This window comes from Panthera pardus, unplaced genomic scaffold (genome assembly GCF_024362965.1).
Source record: "Panthera pardus isolate Hobbes unplaced genomic scaffold, ASM2436296v1 HiC_scaffold_22, whole genome shotgun sequence".
In the NCBI taxonomy this organism is placed as follows: Eukaryota; Metazoa; Chordata; class Mammalia; order Carnivora; family Felidae; genus Panthera; species Panthera pardus.
The window spans coordinates 60,075,463-60,090,040 of NW_026526788.1; the positions used below are offsets into that span (position 1 = coordinate 60,075,463).

At 55.0% G+C, this 14,578-nt stretch overlaps 2 protein-coding genes across 14 annotated transcripts in view; both read left to right on the forward strand.

Moving 5' to 3' along the window:
- The window catches only part of GBF1 (golgi brefeldin A resistant guanine nucleotide exchange factor 1), a 119,666-nt gene extending 118,453 nt beyond the window's left edge, over positions 1 to 1,213 (forward strand). For all 12 annotated transcript variants that reach the window (XM_053909867.1, XM_053909866.1, XM_053909869.1 and 9 more), the window contains one exon: positions 356 to 1,213. In XM_053909867.1, the coding sequence (XP_053765842.1) occupies positions 356 to 636 (281 nt within the window). In that variant the 3' untranslated portion in view covers positions 637 to 1,213. The remainder of the gene's footprint in view (positions 1 to 355) is intronic.
- Positions 1,214 to 6,626: 5,413 nt separating this feature from the next.
- On the forward strand, positions 6,627 to 14,517 carry NFKB2 (nuclear factor kappa B subunit 2). 2 transcript variants are annotated; one of them, XM_019459253.2, is made up of 23 exons: positions 6,627 to 6,709; positions 8,046 to 8,161; positions 8,436 to 8,517; positions 8,634 to 8,674; positions 8,938 to 9,036; positions 9,116 to 9,267; positions 9,499 to 9,605; positions 9,715 to 9,873; positions 10,164 to 10,268; positions 10,397 to 10,482; positions 10,566 to 10,704; positions 10,925 to 11,053; positions 11,188 to 11,397; positions 11,476 to 11,617; positions 12,043 to 12,157; positions 12,266 to 12,479; positions 12,619 to 12,788; positions 12,911 to 13,013; positions 13,142 to 13,293; positions 13,422 to 13,491; positions 13,722 to 13,894; positions 14,020 to 14,131; positions 14,235 to 14,517. In XM_019459253.2, the coding sequence occupies exons 2-23, from the start codon at positions 8,141 to 8,143 to the stop codon at positions 14,354 to 14,356; spliced, it is 2,703 nt and encodes a 900-aa protein (XP_019314798.1). In that variant the 5' UTR covers positions 6,627 to 6,709; positions 8,046 to 8,140; the 3' UTR covers positions 14,357 to 14,517. The 2 variants fall into 2 exon arrangements, with proteins under 2 accessions (XP_019314798.1, XP_019314797.1); XM_019459252.1 differs by lacking the exon at positions 6,627 to 6,709 and having other exon boundaries at positions 7,815 to 8,161.
- Positions 14,518 to 14,578: the final 61 nt, after the last annotated feature.

Below are 14,578 nucleotides of genomic sequence, written 5' to 3' on the forward strand. Positions count from 1 at the left end.
CTGCTCTTCCTGTGGGAAGTGACAGGACCAAATAAGCTCTGATGAGCTACCTGCTTGAGATTTTCAGGCATGGGAGGAGAAAGTTGGATCAGGGACTTGACATAAATATGCAGCAGTTGCCCTTCAGGAGGGATCCTAGTAAATTTCAGACCATAATTTACTTGACTGGAGGTACAGCAAAGGAGATAGAGGGTAGGTATAAGGTAACTGCATTTTTGAATGCGTTAAAGGGGAGATTGCCAACTACATAGCCTGGTAGGAGTCATTTTGTTCACAGCAATGGGGAAAAGCAGAGGTTAGGTAAGCCAGCTGGAGAATGTGAGGGAGTCTGACCAGCCCCTCGCTCTCCCTGTAGACTTTGAGAAGCCTGAGGGCCCTCGGCCTGCCAACAGCAGCTCCCCTGGATCACCAGTGGCGTCTAGCCCCAGCAGACTGAGCCCTACTCCAGATGGGCCTCCTCCCCTGGCTCAGCCCCCACTGATCCTGCAGCCCTTGGCCTCCCCACTGCAGGTGGGTGTACCACCCATGACTCTGCCCATCATCCTCAACCCTGCTCTCATTGAGGCCACTTCACCAGTGCCCCTCCTGGCTACACCCCGCCCCACAGACCCCATGCCCACCTCTGAGGTCAACTAAGGTAGGCTCCTCAGAGATCAGGACCAGTACTTCCTATCAGGCTGTCCTCGGCCACCCTCCCACCTGTCCCAAGGGCCACAAACTTCTCAGGCCCAGCCTGAGCTGCTGTCGCTGCTACTTGGATGGGGACCTGAAAAAGAATTTTTATAGCCCCTCCTGGAATCCACAATCAGGCTGAGGAACCTTTTTCCTTTGCTCTCCATTCCTGGGGTTCTAACCTGAGAGCGCACTCAGGTATTGCCTGCAGCCTGGCAGCCCTGGGGAGGCATCTCTATGCCAGCCTGCAGTGCCTGCCCTCCTGCCCCTCCTGCCCTGTGGTCAGGCATTGATAGCCAAGCCAACCATTCTGCACTTTGTGTCCTTCTCCCATCTCCATTCCCATCAGCCCTGGGCCACCTCCTCCAGTTCTTCCTCTTTTATTAATTAGTTGGTCGGTTTGGAGAGTTGATTGGCACCATGGAGGGTTGGCAGGTGGGGCTGGACAGAGGGACTGCTACCCACAGGAGCATGTACATATGGAAAAACAGGACAACAATGGACTTTTTATGATGTAATAAATGTCTTAGTACCAATGTCATTGCTTTTCCCTCTGGTTTCCTTCTTGAACTTATGGGCACCATGTTATTGGGATACCCAGGGCTTGGACCTTGCATGAACAGAAGTGAGGCTGGCCTACCAACAGTCTGGCCCACATGGCCCCAGGCTACCAGCCATCCAGGCGCCAGTCAGGATTCCTTCCCCAGTGTTGCTGCCCTACAACCATCACCACCACCACTACAACAGCAGTGCGCCCTTGTTACCAGGGATATTCAAGGGTTTGGGCACTTGTCCTCTTCCCTAACTGCTCCAAGGTTGACACCTGAGACAGCCTAGACTGGGGTCAAAAGGAAAGTGAACCAGAGCTGAGCTGTAGTTCTTCAGAAGTCTTCCCTCAGATGTGCCTCGTGGTCCAGGAGCACAAAGGGGAGTCCGTGGGGCTTAGGAAGGATGCCATCTTGTCCACAGCTGTGATCGTGTGTTTCTGGGCACAGGGCATTCATTTTGGCCCCAGACTGAGGAGGGACAGTTTTGTCCATCCATCTCAGTTACTGAAGCATGATTGGAGAACCCCTCCCATTCTTCCCCTTTGTTTTATGGTAAGATAAGTGGGAGTGTGTTGGGGGCAGGCAGAGTGGCTCCTACAGGGCTGAGGGTGGGATGTAGAATGCTATGTATTGAGCTTTTCCGGATGAAGCATCTACCTCGTTTTGGCTTCTTCCTCCAAAGTGGTCCCTTCGACTCTGCGGGGAGACAAGGGAGTGGTACTACCTGTTGTACTACCGGCTGGCCTCCCCCATGGGGAGTTATGGGCACTCACCCTCTTCATTTGGGACCAGCGGGCTATATGATCATTCAGGACCTCGGGCTTCCCTTTGCTCACTACCACCACCTGGATGTTGCTGGGAGTCTAAACCTCAGGAAGTACCTTCCTCACGTATAGAAAAGGGCACCTTGGAAATGGGAAGAGCTTGATGTGGAAAAATACATGCAACGTCGTGAAGTTCCTACACTAGTTTTTCCCCTCTTCCTTCATTCTCCCCAGGTAGTCCAGACCATGCCTGGTTTCCACACTAACCAGAAGCCTTGCCTGACCCTATCCCTAGGAAAATTAGGAGAATAGCTACACCCCTGATCTGCACTTTTTCTGTATGAATGCAGACAGGCCTGGATCTTCAGTCAGGTGGACACTAGGGCCCTCTGCTTCAGCTATGAGCTATGATGTCTCTGTTCTCCCATTTGAGCTCCACAAGCACTGCCTTTAAATATTTATTTGAGAGAGGGAGAAAGAGAGAATCCCAAGCAGGCTCTACACTGCCAGTGCAGAGCCCAGTGTTGGGGTTTGAACATACCAACAGTGAGATCATGACCTGAGCCGAAGTTGGACGTTTAACCAACAGAACCACCCAGGCACCCCTCAGGTATTTGCTTTTGTTCTGGGTTCACTGCTTGAGAGACAGGTGGCCATGAGTAGGTAAAAACCACTCAGCCCCTGAGCTTCAGTTGAAGAAAAAGAATTTTATTTAGTTCAAGTATACCTCCTTTCGATACTCCTCGCTCAGCTTCGGAGACACTAGTTTTTCTTGGTTCTCCTCTGCCTCACTGGCCATACCTCTTAAGTTTCCTTTGCTGGTGGCTCCTCAGTCCTAATCATTAGAATGCCCCAGGGCCTGGCCCTTGTTCCTCAAATTCTTTCTCCACACTCACTTGCTAGGTGATACTGTCCACTGTCAAGACTAAATACCATCCATTACACTGACTTTTTGTCCAACTCCCCCTCATCATCTCCACTTGCATGCCTCAGGCTCTCAAAGGAAAAATTTTGATCACCCCCTACAAACCCACTCCTCCCCCAGTGTGCCCCATGTCACTAAAGGACAACTTCATTCTTCCAGGTTCTCAGCCAAACCGCTCCCATCCTACATCTGACTCCTCAAGCAAATCTTGTTGCTTCTGTCATTCAAATTTATCTAGAATGTGCCTACTTCTCGCCATCCTCACCCATTTTCACCCAAGTCTAAGCCACCATCTGTTGGACCACTGGTCTCCCTCCTTTATTCCAGTCCTGTACTCTCTACTCTCCACACAGCAGGCAAGTGTATCTTTTTAAAACATGTCATATCATTTTCACTTCATTGCTCAAAACCCTCCAGGGGCGCCTGGGTGACTCGGTTGGTTGCGCGGCTGACTTGGGCTCAGGTTCATGATCTCACAGCTCATGAGTTCAAGGGCCAGGTTGGGCTCTGTGCTGACAGCTCGGGGCCTGGAGCCTGCTTCGGATTCTGTGTCTCCCTCTCTCTCTGCCCTTCCCCGCCCCCCCCCCCTTCTCTCTCTCTCTCTCTCTCTCTGTCTCAAAAATAAACATTAAAGAAAAAAAACCTCCAAAGGCTTTACATCTCATCAGAATAGAGTCCAAAGTTCTTATTTTATCCCACCTACCTAAGCTTCTTGCTCTTTCTCAAACATACCAAACACATTTGTGTTGAAACTGGTCCCTCCACCTGGAAAGCTTTTCCCCCAAATGTCCACATCACTTCCTTCCTCACTTTTCTCAAGTCATAGTTCAAATGTTACCTCATCAGACAAGTCTTCCCTCATTGCTACAAAGAAAACCCTTGTTATTATCTCCTTGCCTACCTTATTTTTCTACTAGCACTTATCACCAACTGATATAACCCATTTGATTTTTATCTACAAACGAAGACCTTATTTTCTAGAGTAGGCCCTCACTATTTATTAGTGAATGAATGGAGTGAATTCATGGTGCCTCTGCTTTGGGGCCAGGTATAGTGATAGGGCTAGGTACAGAAACAGATAATCATTAGGCTGGAAATTAGTGGAATAAACAAGAGGTTTCTTAATCCCAGATAGATGAGGCTATAGTAACTGACAAACTACTTTGAATCAGTGAAAATCTCCAGACAAAATAGTGGGAATTGGAGTTGACTGATAGATAAGTGGGGGTTCATTATACTATTCTCTCCACTGTTTATATGTTTGAAATTTTCTATAATAGTTTTGCTTTAAAAATCTTCTGATAGGTGCAACTGGGTGGCTCAGTCGATTGAGCGTCCAACTTTGGCTCAGGTCATGATCTCACAGTTTGTGGGTTCGAGCCCTGCCTCAGGCTCTGTGCTGTTTGCTCAGAGCCTGGAGCCTGCTTCAGATTCTGTGTCTGCTTCTCTCTCTGCCCCTCCCCCGCTCACACTTTGTCTCACTCTGTTTCTTAAAAATAAATAAATGTAAAAAATTTTTTTTAATCTTCTGAATTACAACTCAGAATCTTATAACTAAAATAGCTCAACCTTGGGGTGCCTGGCTTAGTCAGTGGAGCCTGTGACTCTTGATCTCGGGGTCGTGAGTTCAAGCCCCATGTTGAGTGGAGAGATTACTTAAAAATAAAATAGCTCAATTTGTATGGGCTTTTTTAGAGGCAGTCATGGAGACTGGAAGAATTGATGCCAATTTCAGCTGGTAGTTTATGAGCACTTTGAAAGGACAGTTGTGATCATTGCAACAAGCACAGGCTCACTAAGTTGGAGTTTATCAAACCAACCTCATTCCATTTTAATGTAAGGGTTATGGATCTGACTTACCAGGGGAATGTAGTAGGCAATATCCCTGGATGTCAGCAAAATTTTCAGTGGTATCTTATGATATTGACTTGAGAGGCTCACAGTGGAAAGGCCTGCTTTGTTTTATATCAGTTTAGGGAAGAGCTTCATCCTAGAATTAGTAGACTGGGTATATTCATTTCTAGCTATTGTGTTTGGTTGTTACTTCACCTCTCTGAGCCTTAATTTCTTCATCGGTAAAGGTAATATTTATCTCCAAGGGCTGTTGGGAGGAAGAATAAGAACTTATACTAATAGTACCTTAACACACTACCTGACACATTCCATTTGCAGGGAAGATGAAGAGGAGGGGGAAGTAACAGGAAATAGCCCACATCAAGGGCCATAACAGTCTGCCTTTTATGCAGACCCATGCAGGCCTGTAATTCCATTACCAAGGTCAGAGGCAAGTTGCAGGGGAACTCTGAAACAAAAGTCTGTGTCCAGGGCATCTGGGTGGCTCAGTCGGTTGAGCATCCAACTTTGACCCAGGTCATGATCTCATGTTTGTGGAGTTGGAGCAGAGCATCAGCTTGCTTCTATCAGCGCTGGGCCTGCTTCGGATCCTCTGCCCCCCTCTCTCTCTCTGCTCCTCCCCCACTCACACTCTCTCTCAAAAATAAATAAACATAAAAAAAAAAAAATCAGTGTTCTACCATGAGCCTAAGGTCATGAGCCTAAGGGAGGACTACTCCAGGAATGGAGAGGAGATTGCTCATGGACCCCCTAAAGGGAAACTCTACCAGTCACAGATCTTCAGCCTCAGAGTCCCTACTTTAGGTAATCCTGTACTGATCTTGCTGCCACTGAAAGTGTTCAAACACAGTTGGGAGCTATATAAAAGGAAATTTCCTACATTGGAGGAAGTTTGAACTATTAGGATTTTGGATGCCATTTCAAAAAACTTTTTTTTCTTTCTTTTTTGGGGGCGGAGGGGCAGAGGGAGAGAGAGAATGTTAGGCAGCCTCCATGCCCAGCGCAGAGCCCAACCGTGGGGCTGGATCTCACTACCGTGAGATCATGAGGCGAAATCAAGAGTCCCTTCGCTTAACCGCCTGAGCCACCCAGACGCCCCTGGATGCCTTTTCAATTCTAATATTACAAATCTCCGTGATGGATGAGCAAGACCTGAGTCTCCCAGATAAACACCTCTTTTTCTTCATTCTGCCCAGAACTCTGGAGCTCAGATCTGAAAATCTGGCCCTCTGTGACCCGGGAATTTATAGAATAAGATTTAGGTTCAGATGGTCTCTTCCAGGGGGGGGAGGCTGAGTAAGAGAGACTGAGCAAGAAAAAGGATTATGGAGTCTCCTTGAGGCTTCACAAGGACCGCCAGATGGCGCCCCGGGACCGACTGCAAGATCAATTTCCTTTTCCCCTAACTCTTCCCGTCAGTGGGGCCCCGCTCCGGGCGGACCGGAGGGCTGGGGCCCGCCAGCTTCCCCCTGGGGTTCCCCGGCTTCAGAGGTGACCAAGCATTAGGTCCAGCAGATAAACCAAGTAGCAGCGGGGACTGTCAACCGTCTGGGACAGGCAGGGTGGGTGAGGAGACCGGAGCCAGGGCCCTTGGCCGGAGGATGCTTCTTGGTCAGAGAATCCAGCCTCAGGCAGGTCCCCAAGCCAGAGCTCGCGCTTTAGCTGACAGTCAACCTCGCTCCAGGCTCCCGGGGCGCAGCTAATAGTTCCCCTCTAAGGGGCGCGCCTGAGTCGCTCATGATTGGCTGCACGAGTCCGGAGTTAAACTTTCAGCCAATGAAAAAGGGCACGGGGCGTGACGCACGGGAACGTCACGGGAATTCCCCCCTCCCGGGGGTGGAAAAGGGGCTTTCCCGGTTGGAGCCTCAGTGGCTGTGGAGAGGTGACGCTACCCGTCCAAGGTGGGTCGGGCCGGGAGAGAAGCCGGAATCGGATCCGCCGCCGCGGTGAGTGGCCGGGTTCAAACCCCTGAGTGGCTAGGACACGGCGAAGGGCGGAAGGAGGGCCTTTAACTGACCGAGTCCCAGGGCTGGAGAGCGGCTTATGCACGCACGCGCGCGCGCGCGCGCACACACACACACACACACACACACACACACACACACACAGTACGCACACAAACAAGACACATGGATACCCATCGACATCCTGTATAAAAAAACACGCGGAGCCATACGTGCACCTACGCGTGTGCTGGCGAGTGCACAGCATTGTCCATTCAGAATGCACATATGCACACGCAAACTTGCTCACCCGTGCACAGGTGCCTGGACCCATACTTTTCACGCACAAACTCAAATATGTTCACCTGTGCTCTTATATATCAAGACAAGCTTAGACGCCTCCACAATGAGAATTTTAAGGACGCTCACCTGTACACAGCCATGCTCACTTGCACATGCATATTGACACTACGCACACACAACATGCACGCAAGCACATGGGACAACACACACTCTGTACGTGTGGTAGAGACACACACCAGTATCATGCACGGATACGGGACTGGGGCAGGGGGCGTGGGCACCCAGAGCAGGTGTGGTGCGGGAATCCAATGGCTGTTGACGTTTTGGGGAGAGGTAACAGAAGACCCCATCTCAAGAAACAGACACCTTTCGTTCCCCCGCCCAGCGGGCCCAGAGTCCGTTCTTGGGGCAGAACCCAGGGGCCCCCCACTGGGAAGAGCCCCCGCCTACAGGCCTTCGGAAAGGAGGCCTTCCTACAGCAGGAATGTCCCCACAAAAGCCCCCGGGTGAATCAGCCGTGGCCTCTCTCGGGGTAGAAAATCCCAAGGTTGCTCCAGGACGGGGGAGGCGAAGGGGGCGGGAGGCGGGCCTGGCCTCGGCCTAAGAGCGTCCTCCGGCCTAGAAAGACCCTCCAGTCCCGGGAGCCCGCCCTGACACGAGGGGGTGGGGACCAACACCCGAGGACGCTTCCCTGGGTCTGGTTGCCCCTCTGCCCGAAGAGAGGCTACCAGAGCTAGCCGGCCAGCAAAGACTTCGTGCCCCTCCCGCCTCGGGGGCGTGGCTAGTGGCGTCATTTCCAGGCCCGCCCCCCTCCGGCCCCGCCTCCCTCTGGTATTTTCGGGACTTTCCTAAGCTGTTCTAACTTTCCTGCCGCTTCCCCGGCCCAACCCAGCCCAGCTCCGGATCTCGTTCTCCACCGGATCTCGCCCGCCACACCCGGACGGGTGGCTGGAAGAGATCAGACCCTCCCCCAAATCTGGGCTCCCCTTGCCCCCCCAACTCCTGCCCTGATCTGTCTCTCCCCTTCCCCCGCCAGTCCCTCCCCCCTCCCCCCCTAAGGCGGACGCCTGAAACTCTGGGAAACAGAACCCGGCCGGAGCCACCAGACAGAGCCGGGCCTAGCCCAGAGACATGGAAAGTTGCTACGACCCAGTGAGTCACACCTGGCCCTGAAGCCAGCCGGCTACCCCCATGTCTGTCTGCTTTGTCTGCCTGTCTGTCGGAGTCCTCTCTGCTTCCCTACACCTGTAGTGCCCTCTCATTATCTCAACCTGCCTGTCAGTCAGTCTGTCTATCTGCAAACTGCTTCTACTAGGAGCTTTTTTAACGGCCTTGGGAGGAAAGGGAGTGGTTACTCAGGGCTGGGAAGTGGAGGGCTCTGGGGTGGCTCAGAATCAGTTGCCACCCCAGTCTGTCTCCAAACCAGGGTCTGGATGGCATGATTGAATACGATGATTTCAAATTCGACCCGTCCATTGTGGAGCCCAAGGAGCCAGCCCCAGAGACAGGTTAGTAAGTTCCTAACCTTCCCATGTCCTAGAGAGAGCGGGAGGGAGGAGCATGTGCCCTCTGCCTTGGGAATGGGCTCAGAAATCCTGGCTCAACAAGGCCCCTCTCTCCCCAGCTGATGGCCCCTACCTGGTAATAGTGGAGCAGCCTAAACAGGTGAGTGAATGGAAGGGATGGTGTGGGATGACTTCAGCCTTGGGGACAAGTGGGGTAGTTGTAGTTGGGTGGCCATGGGGAGGGTCACTGACCGGAGGACGCTTCAGGTTGGGATGGTTGGCTGCTGCTAATCACAAGGGTTGTGTTGTGGTTCAGGAGAGACGCTGCCAATGATTATGGTCACTGCTGGCTGGGAGCGTGGCTGGCTAGGGGGGGTGGGGGTCTCTCCTGGTCACAATATCAATCTGCCCTGGGACCTTCAGCGTGGCTTCCGATTTCGATATGGCTGTGAAGGCCCCTCCCATGGAGGATTGCCAGGTGCCTCCAGTGAGAAGGGCCGGAAGACTTATCCCACAGTCAAGGTGAGTTAGGATGGTGCTGGAGGGTGGGCTAGTGGATAGTGTGTTCAGGGACATCACTGACAGTCCTCACCTCCCCCAGATCTGTAACTACGAGGGACCAGCCAAGATCGAGGTGGACCTGGTAACGCACAGTGACCCGCCTCGTGCTCATGCCCACAGCCTGGTGGGCAAGCAATGCTCGGAGCTGGGGGTCTGCGCCGTGTCTGTGGGGCCCAAGGACATGACTGCCCAGTAGGTGCCCCTCCGTCCTAGGCCCACCTGTCCTAGGCCCCAGCCCACTTCTATGATGAGCTTAGCATCTGACCAAGGGGAGAGACTTAGGTTGGCCCCAGAACCCAAGGTCCCAAGTAAAAACCAGGAAAGCTTCCTGGAGGAAGTAGGGCTGAGCTGAGCCCTGGCAGTGGGGAGGGTGCTTCAGGAAGGAAATGCCTGCTAAGCTCTGACTCCCACTCCCCCACTCAGATTTAACAACCTGGGCGTCCTGCATGTGACCAAGAAGAACATGATGGAGATTATGATACAGAAACTTCAGAGGCAGCGACTCCGCTCCAGGCCCCAGGGCCTTACGGGTATTGAGGGGGGGGGAGCACTTGTAGGGAGAGAGGGAGTCATGGGAGGTGGTCATGGAAGGAATGGAGAAGGAGGAGTGCCAGGGTCACGTGTACATCCACCGCACAGAGGCCGAGCGGCGGGAGCTGGAGCAGGAGGCTAAGGAGCTGAAGAAGGTGATGGACCTGAGCATTGTGAGGCTGCGCTTCTCTGCCTTCCTTCGAGCCAGTGATGGCTCCTTCTCCCTGCCCCTGAAGCCGGTCATTTCCCAGCCCATCCACGACAGCAGTGAGTATCCTGACCATCTGGGGTGCCAGGGCTAGGTGCCAGAGGAAGCATGGGGGGCAATTTCAGGCTGTGGAGTCCAGCCTGAGTTTCAACTTGACCCACCACATATGAGCTGAGTGATCTTGAGTAAGTCATTTCCCCTGAGTATGGCTTCCATCTTGGGTAAATGAAGATACTAGTAGTTTCTGTACCTCTTAGGGTTGTTCAAATAATAATGCAAAACACTTGGCTCCATAAATGGGGCCATGACTATTATGTCAGCTCAAGTAATTGATATCCCACCCCCACAGAGTCTCCTGGGGCCTCAAACCTGAAGATTTCTCGAATGGACAAGACAGCTGGCTCTGTGCGGGGTGGAGATGAGGTTTATCTGCTTTGTGACAAGGTGCAGAAAGGTGAGACTGGACCCCAGGCTGGGACTTAGGGATGCTGGGTATCAAGATGGGGAGCCAGGGCAGCTCTAGGATAAAAGGCCCTGGAGATTCTACTAGGAGGTGTGGCCAAGCTTCAATTTCCCTTATAGATGACATTGAGGTTCGGTTCTACGAGGATGATGAGAATGGATGGCAGGCCTTTGGGGATTTCTCTCCCACAGATGTTCATAAACAGGTACCCTAGGGCCAGGGCCAGGGCTGGGGGCTGAACTAGACCAAGGCCTCAATGACACCTTATGCCCTCCCCCCTCCTGCCAGTATGCCATTGTGTTCCGGACACCACCCTATCACAAGATGAAGATTGAGCGTCCTGTAACCGTGTTCCTGCAACTGAAACGCAAGCGTGGGGGGGATGTCTCGGACTCCAAACAGTTCACCTATTACCCTCTGGTGGAAGGTGGAGCTGGAATTAAGATGGGGGCTGGGCTGGAGTGTCCCCAGACTAGATCAGGGGACCCATGAGTCAAGTCAGGAGTGGAGAAGGGCCCGGGAAGAGGTGGTCCTAGAAGCTAGCCTGAGGGCCTTTGGAGGGAGGGCCATGACCTTACTGGGGACAGAGTTCTTGAGGCTTGGTGCAGGAGTTGGGGTTTTAACATCTCCTTTCCCTCTGGCCCCAGACAAGGAAGAGGTGCAGCGGAAGCGAAGGAAAGCCTTGCCCACCTTCTCCCAGCACTTCGGGGGTGGCTCCCACATGGGTGGAGGCTCTGGGGGCTCAGCCGGAGGTTATGGAGGAGCTGGAGGAGGAGGTGAGGGGGGGGGGTGCTGGTGGCGGGAAGGGGGATGGAGGAGGGAGGGGTAAGGGGGAGAGAAGTTGTGGGGTAAAAAATCGGGGAGAGTCCTGGATGGTGCCTTATACCCACAGCCCGGCCTATATCCACAGGTGGCAGCCTCGGCTTTTTCCCCTCTTCCTTGGCCTATAGCCCCTACCCGTCCGGCTCGGCCCCGATGGGCTGCTACCCGGGAGGCGGGGGCGGGGCGCAGATGGCCGCCGAGGCGCCTGGCGTGGATGCCGGGGAGGAAGCAGCAGAGCCGAGCGCGTCCCCTCTGACCCCCCAGCGCGAACCGCTGACCCCGGACCTGCTGCAGCGAGGTACGGCCCCTAAAATCCGGGCGGTCGGGACGCTTCGGGTGGGGACCGAGCCCGCGCCCACGTCCCTGTTGCCCCCAGCCCGGGAGTACAACGCACGCCTCTTCGGCCTGGCGCAGCGCAGCGCCCGAGCCCTGCTCGACTACGGCGTCACGGCGGACGCGCGCGCGCTGCTGGCGGGACAGCGCCACCTGCTGACAGCTCAAGACGAGAACGGAGACACGTAGGTGGGGGAAGGGAGGGAGAGCGACCCGGGCTCCCTTGGTAGGGGGGTGGGAGGGGGGTCCGGGACTTGGAGCTCGACGGTAGGTCGGGGTACGGGGCGGGAAAGGACCCTGCAAAGAGCCAGAGCCGTGGAGTCGGACAGACCTGGTTCCAAGTCCGGCTTCATTATGTACTAGTTTTGCTCAAGGTGCTTGATCTCTCCACCTTTCGGTTTTGTTGACTGTTAAAAGAGCAAGATGATAGTACTTATATACTGCACAAGGTGCTCGGGAGGATTAAGTTCAGAGGCAGCGATGTCCTTGGAGACGTCTGGGCTCCAGAAGCCCTAGGCACGGAGATTATGGAGGCGGGGGGGTTTTGGAGCTAGAGGGTGCTCTGAGTGGCTGGGCTCGCTAGGCCAGAGTCTCACTCCCCAACCCTCAGGCCGCTGCACCTAGCCATCATCCACGGGCAGACCAGTGTCATCGAGCAGATAGCCCATGTCATCTACCACGCCCGGCACCTTGGTGTTGTCAACCTCACCAATCACTTGCACCAGGTGAGGGGCACCGATCGGTGAGGGGCAGGGGTTGGAAGGCACGTGGGCCTAGGCCAGGGGTGGGCCTAGGCCAGGGGTGGGCCTGGCTTACTCTGCCTGTCTTTCCAGACGCCGCTGCACCTGGCGGTGATCACTGGGCAGACAGGCGTGGTGAGCTTCCTGCTGCAGGTGGGCGCAGACCCGGCACTACTGGATCGGCATGGAGACTCCGCAGTGCACCTAGCGCTCCGGGCTGGTGCCAGTGCCCCTGAACTGCTGCGCGTCCTTCTGCGCAGTGGGGTTCCCGCTGTTCCCCAGCTGTTGCACATGCCAGACTTTGAGGGTGAGTTCATCACCTCATGTGGACCGGGGGGCAAAGGTGTGGGGACCAGGGAGGGTACCTGGTGAGTGCCTAGAGTGAGCGTGAGGTGACAGGGGCCACGATGGGGTCACAGCTGTAGGCGAAGTATCTATGTTCCTAGGCCTGTACCCAGTACACCTGGCGGTCCGTGCCCGAAGCCCCGAGTGCCTGGATCTGCTGGTGGACAGTGGGGCTGAAGTGGAGGCTGCAGAGCGGCAGGGGGGCCGAACAGCCCTGCATTTAGCCACAGAGATGGAGGAGCTGGGGTTGGTCACACATCTGGTTACCAAGGTGGGACTGAGGATTGCTGAAGGGGTGGGGCCAAGGGTTGTGGAGGAACCAAGGACAGTGAAGATGCAGGGGGAGAGGCGGCCAGTGAGTGGTGCCATCAATCACTCCCTTGAACCCCACAGCTCCGTGCCAATGTGAATGCCCGCACCTTTGCGGGAAACACACCCCTACACCTGGCAGCTGGACTGGGATCTCCCACCCTCACCCGTCTCCTTCTAAAGGCTGGTGAGCCTCATCCTTGGGACATATGAACAGGGCTGAGGGGAGGAAAAGGGGTGCCTACCAGTCCCCCCACTTGGCAGTTCTTAATGTGGGCTCTCACTGTACCTCCCCACGACTACCTCCCTCCTCAGGTGCTGACATCCACGCAGAGAATGAGGAGCCCCTGTGCCCACTGCCTTCGCCCCCCACCTCTGGTAGTGACTCAGATTCTGAGGGACCTGAGAGGGACACCCGAGGCAGCTTCCGGGGCCACACACCTCTTGACCTCACTCGCAGCACCAAGGTGAGGCTAGCCCGGAACTAGAAGCACCAGGGAATGGAGCACCTGGGCTTAGGGCTGGGGCCCAGATGACTGGCACCTGGGCTTGAGGACTGGGGTGGGAGGTCATCAAGCTGAGGCTGTCTCCCCAGGTGAAGACCTTGCTGCTAAATGCTGCTCAGGACACCACAGCACCCCCCCTGACCCCTCCCAGCCCTGCAGGTGAGATATCTTCACCCACTGCCAGATTTCAGACCCCTGCTCACAGAGGGCTCTTCTTCAGGACCTCTGAAGGAGCCGGGGGTGGGGGGGTGGGTGTCCCTTGCTCCATTCCTGTTGCCACCCACTGCCCTAGTACTCTGGCCGCCTTGTCTATCAGATTACCTTGAGAAAGAAGTGTCTGCCTGAGCCCATCTCTGGGCGTACCAGACACATCTCTATGTTCCCATCAGGGCCAGAGCTGCCCCTTGAGGATACAGTCCTACAGAACCTGGAGCATCTGCTAGATGGGCCAGGAGCCCAGGGCAGCTGGGCAGAGCTGGCAGAACGGCTGGGGCTGCGCAGTCTGGTGGATACATATCGGAAGACAGCTTCACCCAGCGGCAGCCTCCTGCGCAGTTACAAGGTCAGTTGGTCCCCATCCCTTGCTGCATGCCTGGCTTCCTTCCCCCAGTCTCAGATCCCAGATTCTCCCTTGGCCCAAGGGCTCCTGCCCCCACACTCAGACTCATGCCTCTTCCTTCTCCCCAGCTGGCTGGTGGGGACTTGGCGGGCCTGCTGGATGCCCTGTCTGAAATGGGCCTGGAGGAAGGAGTGAAGCTGCTGAGGGGCCCTGAGGCCCGAGACAAGCTGCCCAGCACAGGTAAAGGGGTCCCCACCTGGTAGGCTGGTCTGGGCCTGGACAGTGGGAGGCCTGAGACCTTGACTGTTCCCTATCCCCTTCCCCGTGCACACTCGCCTAGCAGAGGTGAAAGAGGACAGTGCATACGGGAGCCAGTCGGTGGAACAGGAGACAGAGAAGCTGGGCTCACCCCCTGAGCCACCAGGAGGGCTCTGCCACGGGCACCCCCAGCCTCAGGTGCACTGAACTGCTGCCCACCCACCAGCTCCCCTCCCTGGGCCCCTCTGTACAGCATCCCTACCTATTCTAGTTCTTATTTAACACCCCATGCCCACCCCTCAGTTGGGGCAAATAAAGATTCTCATGGGAAAGGGAGGGTGCTTGGCTCCCTCCCTAACTTATGGCAACCCCTGATGTGACTCTTGTCCCTGGAACCAGCTGCCTACCCAAGCCAGGTACTGGAGAATG

Excerpts from the sequence above, each read along its gene's own strand:
- NFKB2 (XM_019459253.2), top strand. The coding sequence starts at position 8,141 with ATGGAAAGTTGCTACGACCCA. Across the intron at positions 11,398-11,475 it reads CCCGGACCTGCTGCAGCGAG|CCCGGGAGTACAACGCACGC; the intron begins GTACGGCCCCTA and ends TGTTGCCCCCAG. Across the intron at positions 12,480-12,618 it reads GCACATGCCAGACTTTGAGG|GCCTGTACCCAGTACACCTG; the intron begins GTGAGTTCATCA and ends CTATGTTCCTAG.